At 35.5% G+C, this 6,000-nt stretch overlaps 1 protein-coding gene across 1 annotated transcript in view; it reads right to left on the minus strand.

Moving 5' to 3' along the window:
• LOC143029929 (polycystin-1-like protein 2) overlaps nucleotides 1-5,633 on the minus strand; it is a 187,079-nt gene extending 181,446 nt beyond the window's left edge. Inside the window, exon 1 of the mRNA XM_076193140.1 lies at nucleotides 5,507-5,633. Within this exon, the coding sequence (XP_076049255.1) occupies nucleotides 5,507-5,595 (89 nt within the window). The 5' untranslated portion in view covers nucleotides 5,596-5,633. The remainder of the gene's footprint in view (nucleotides 1-5,506) is intronic.
• Nucleotides 5,634-6,000: the final 367 nt, after the last annotated feature.

Consider the following 6,000-nt stretch of genomic DNA (forward strand, 5'->3'; position numbering starts at 1 on the left):
GTACATGAATTTGAGTCTAGGCATGTTAGAAAATTAGAGAATAGTAGACTGGACCCAATAACCATTGCTCCTTTCCTATATACAGTCACTATCTGAGTTACGACCTAGATCAGTTCCGACCAACCAGTCGTAAGTCGGACTGGCCATAAGTTGGATCCCATTCAAAATGGCCGACATGAGGGTTATACTCTAGGATACATGATATAAATCTGTTGCATTTTTAAGTAACTTTTTCTATTGAATACTATTATATACAAGCTTTTTACTGTTTATTTACCAATTTTATGCCTTTTAGTTTCATTTTTATAATTTTTCTTAGTTTTTTAATGTTTTAGTACTGTACTGTATTTCAGTATATATACATATACAGGTACTGTATATACTGTATATACTATGAATTCATGTGAAGCATATTCTTCACCTGCCCAATCTTTCAACATGCGATATTAACTTCAAACCTTTGCACTACTTGCAACATCACTTTCACATTTCTTTGCCTATTATCTTCTAACCACATGTATAGCAACTTTTCCATCTCTGCCATAACTGTCGTATGCAATGCCAGGCTGTCACAATTATCTTATGCGCTGTGCTGCCAGACATATATAGCAAACTCATAATGGGCATCTGCTTGACGTGGCCATAAGTACGGGTGGTCGTAACTCATGTACAGTAAGTCCTTGTTATACGGTACATATGCATTCCTGAAAACCTTACCGCAAATTGAAATTACCGTATACCGAACCCATTATAACATGTAATAATAGGATATGGCTGCTCTTTCCTCTTCAAAATATCTCGTATCTGTGAATTTTTCTTACTGTAAATAGAATCAAGGGTAGTAATTACCAAATACTGTAACTGTGAATTTACCGGATAAAGAATTACCGTATAAGGAGGACTCACTGTACGTTGTAACTCGGATAGTGACTGTACTACAATTAGGTAAATACACACAAGAAACTAAGAAGAAAAATAGAATCAATAGGTGGCATCAAAGGAAAATTATTGGAATGGTTGGAAGACTTCCTGACTAGGAGAAAAATGAGGGTAGTAATTAGAGATAAATACTTGAATTGGGAAGAAATGATAAGTGGTGTCCCGCAAGGTTCGGTATTGGCTCCAATCATGGCTGCTTTATATAAAATGACATGTATGAAGGAGTGGAGGGTTATATGAATTTCTTCACAGATGATGCAAAAATACTAAAGAAAGTAAGAACAGAGGAGGATTGTGAATCATTACAGTTAGACCTAGACAAAATCTGGAAATGGACTCAAAAGTGGGAGGTAAACTTCAATATCAAGAAGTGTAGTATAATGGAGTTCGGAAAAAGTAAAAATAGAATATCAAGAAATTATAAAATTGGTGAAGAGGAAGTAAAACAAGTGAACTCAGAAGGAGACCTTGGAGTAAGGAAGGAAGACATATCAATAAAATAGTCAAAGAAACCTTCAACCTATTAAGGTCAATGAAAGTGGCATCTGACTACTTGGATGAGGAGATGATTAAAAATATATTAGTTACACTAATAAAACCAAAGCTGGAGTAGTACACAGCAGCACTATAGACACCCAGTACTAAAAAAATATAAAGAAATTAGAAAGAATACAAAGAGCAATGACAAAGTTGGCACCAACTCTCTCCAAGTTAAAATACAAAGATTGTCCAAACTGGAACTACCAACTCTGGAACAAAGAAGAGAAAGAGGAGATCTGCTGACTATTTATAGAATCATGAAAGGAATGGAAATCCTAGATAGGGATGATTTATTAAAATGGGACAATGGAAAAACAAGAGGACACAAAAAGAAACTCAAAAAGGATAACTATAGAAGAGATCTGAAAAAAAAATAGCTTCCCACATAGAGTACTGGATACCTGGAATAATTTGGATAAAGAAACAATGTGTGCAAACATTATTGAAGATTGTAAGAAAAAACTTGATGCTGAAAGATACAAAGACAGGTCACCATGAGCATAGCTTCCTTCCTGTATAGTATAACTAGGTAAACAACTAGGTAACAGAGAGAGATATTTCCCCCTCAGTGAAAGAAATAATTGTAAAACAGAAGGAAATCAGCAACCAAAACAAAACTGTTCATGTCAGAAAATCACATGGTCCAGATGGAATTGCAAATTGGATATTGAAAGAATGCATGGAGGAATTAACATATAAAATATAATTAAATTCTCACTTCAAGAAGGAAAGGTGCCACAGGACTGGAATAAGGCAAATATTGTACCGATTCATAAGGGAGGAAACAAGGAAGATCCATCAAATTACAGACAGGTTTTCCTGACAAGCACAGTAGCAAAAATTTGTGAAAAGGTCATCAAAAATAGATGAGTTAAACATTTGGAAGAAAAAAATATACTGAATCCAAATCAATTTGGATTTAGACAAGGAAGATCATGTACAACAAACTTGATCTGCTTCTACTCAGGACTAATAGACATAATACAAGAGAGAGATGGTTGGGCAGACTGTGCCTTTCTGGACCTACAAAAGGCATTTGATAAGGAACCACACAAGAAACTAACAAGGAAATTAGAGTCAATAGGTGGCATCAGAGGAAAATTATTGGAGTGGATGAAAAACTTCCTGACTGGGAGGAAAATGAGAGTAGTAATTAGAGATAAATTCTCAAATTGGGAAGAAATGAAAAGATGGTGTCCTGCAGGGATTAGTATTAGCCCCGATCATGTTTGCCATATACATAAATGACATGGATGAAGGAGTAGAGTGTTATATGAATTTCTTTGCAGACGATGCAAAAATACTGAAGAAAGTAAGAACGGAGGAGGATTGCAACTCATTACAACAAGACTTGGACAAGATCTGGAAATGTACTCAAAAGTGGGAAGTGAAATTCAATATCAAGAAATGTAATATAATGGAATTTGGAAAAAGTAAAAACAGAATATCAAGAGATTATAAAATTGGTGAAGAAGGGATCAAAAACATAAACTCAGAAAAAGACCTTGGAGTGATGATCAGCAAAGACATGACACCGGATAAACATATTAATAAAATAGTCAGAGAAACCTACAATTTATTGAGGTCAATAAAAGTGGCATTTGTCTATTTGGATGAGGAAATGATAAAAAAAAATTAACTACACTAATAAGACCAAAACTTGAGTATGCAGCAACACTATGGACACCCAGTACCAAAAAGAATATAAAAAAATTAGAAAGAATACAAAGAGCAACAACAAAACTGGCACCAACTCTTTCCAAAATGACATATGAACAAAGACTGTCCAAATTAGAATTACCAACTCTGGAACAAAGAAGGGAAAGAGGAGACCTACTAACTATCTATAGAATTATGAAAGGAATGGAAATCTTAGATAAGAATGATTTATTGAAATGGGACAATAGAAAAACAAGAGGACACAAAAAGAAACTCAAAAAAGATCATTACCGAAGAGATCTGGAAAAGAATAGCTTCCCACACAGAGTGATAGATACCTGGAACAAATTAGAGAAAGAAACAGTGTGTGCAAACACTATTCAAGATTTTAAGGAAAAACTTGATGCTGAAAGATACAAAGACCGGTCACCACAAGCATAGCTCCTTTCCCGTATAATACAACTAGGTAAATACAACTATGTAAATATATGTATATGTATATGTATATATATATATATATATAAATATATATACATATATATGTATATATACAGGTAAACGTCGACTTACGATGACCGTGACTTACGATTTTTCGACTTTACGATGACGACGACGATATGATATATTTAACCCCTTCCATACGGTGCCGCACACGTAGGCGTCATGAGGAGCAAGTGGATTCGCGACGCTGCCATATCGGCGTCTTGATTATATTTATTGTAGTCGCCCCTGTGTTTTTACATTCTCTCAAATGTGCCCTGAATCCCATTCTCTGTGGTTTTCAAAATTCGCGGGTGAAAGAGAGAACGATCGATATAAGCGGTGACTATATTTTAAGATGCGATTATTATTACGACACGTCGTCCGGTGGCACTGGCTGCTGCCCACGAGATTTAAGTTCCGTACTGAAAATACATATTATAGTGTTTGAATATGGTAAAAAGGATAAAAATAATTAAATAAACTACTGTACATGTTTAATAGGCTATATTCAGTATCTCTGGTGGTTAATATACAGGTAGGCTAGGTACAGTGACCACGGAACAGTGTGATACACAAATTGGGGATCGACTTACGATGAAATCGTCTTACGATGGCTCTATCGAAACCTAATGCCATCGTAAGTCGACGTTTACCTGTATATATATATATATATACTCATACCTTGATTTAATGGACCTCACTTTAACGGATTTCGGATGCAACGGACAAAATCTGTAGCTTCTGTATCGTTCGGAGCGACCGGACGCGGTCCGATGTTTCCGTAGTTGACCGCCAGATAACCTATGGTCGCTTTGTTTACAACTGTGCCGGAACACGTGGAGCTGTTTGGTCCGTGTTTTTTTACCTTTTTGGCCCTGTTTTGTGTGTTTGTGAAATAATTCAACAGTTTTTTTAACCATGGCACCTGTACATCCTGTAGAAAAGAGGAAGAGTCAATTTAACAGTATCAAAGAAGCTTGAGTTGATTAAAAAGTTGGAAAGTGGAGTGTCGGTGAAGCAGGTGTGTGATGAATATCCACTTCACTCCGGGCTAAAATCTCGCGGGCAGCATTAGCTGCCAGACGTATGATGTTGCGTCATAATACTCGCATCATAACAAATAGTCACTGCTTATATCGATCGTTCTCTCTTTCACCCGTGAATTTTGATAACCATAGAAAATGTGATGAAGACAGTTTAGAGAGTATGTCGTTACACAGGGGCAACTACAATAAATATAATCAAGACGCCGATATGGCAGCCTCGCCTATGCACTTGCTCCTCATGCCACCTACGTAGGCAGCACCGTATGGAAGAGGATATGGAGTAAAGAAACAAACTGTGTCTGATATTCGTAAACAAAAGGAACAACTTACCCAATATTCGCTGAAGTATTCGGTTGATGAAAATTTTGGATAGTGTGCTTAAGTAAAAGTACCGTACTGTATTCATTCCTCATTTTTTCGTAACGTAATCGTTGAAATACAGTAGTATCGGAAACTTTGGACAATCGGGTATATCGGACTGGTGTTCCCCCCTTTTAGTCCGTTAAATCGAGGCATGAGTGTGTGTGTATATATATGTATATATATATAAATATTTATACATATATATATATATATATATATATATATATATATATATATATATATCATATATGTGTGTGTGCATAAATATACCTATAATGGGTTGTATAATGTAAATATCTAGCAAAGTTAAATATCTTCCATGCTCAGCTTAAACACAGTTTATTGGTGTATTTTTTTGTGGAAAGTCAGTTGCACTGAACAGTATTTGTTCACACTCTTTTAAATAAAAAGATTGTGACTACAGAAAAGGTAGTAACACTTACCCCATAAGAATGAGGAATGTGTTCAAAACTTACTGAATTTTGGGAATAGGAGGCTTGTAGGTGACAAGGTTGATGTTAAGACTGGCAAGGGCATAGCGATCTTTCTTCTGAGCCATGACCATCACTTCATAGGTCTTGTTGCTTTCCACAAATTGGGAGGTCCTTATACTGATCTTGTTTGCAATTAAGCCAATAGCTCCTGTCAAAAATGGAAAAATGAATAAATGAAAATTGTTTTCATATCTGTATCTAAGCCATGGACCTTACCGCATATTACAAATTAAGATGAGAAAAAATATTTGAAGAAGAGGAAAAAGATGTAGAAGAAAAAAGTAGAAAAAGAATGAGAAGTAGAGGAGGAAGAAAAAGGAAGAAGAATCTCACTACACCAAGAACCCACAAAGATGGATCAAAGACAGCTTTGAATTTTACTCAAGTTATTCATTATCAGTGAGATACATGAAGCATTTGTAGAATCTAAAACGATCTTTATGTGTCAATACTTATTTTATTTCAGTAAAGGACAT

Source organism: Oratosquilla oratoria, chromosome 11 (genome assembly GCF_046742065.1).
Source record: "Oratosquilla oratoria isolate Oo_2021 chromosome 11, ASM4674206v1, whole genome shotgun sequence".
Classification (NCBI taxonomy): domain Eukaryota; kingdom Metazoa; phylum Arthropoda; class Malacostraca; order Stomatopoda; family Squillidae; genus Oratosquilla; species Oratosquilla oratoria.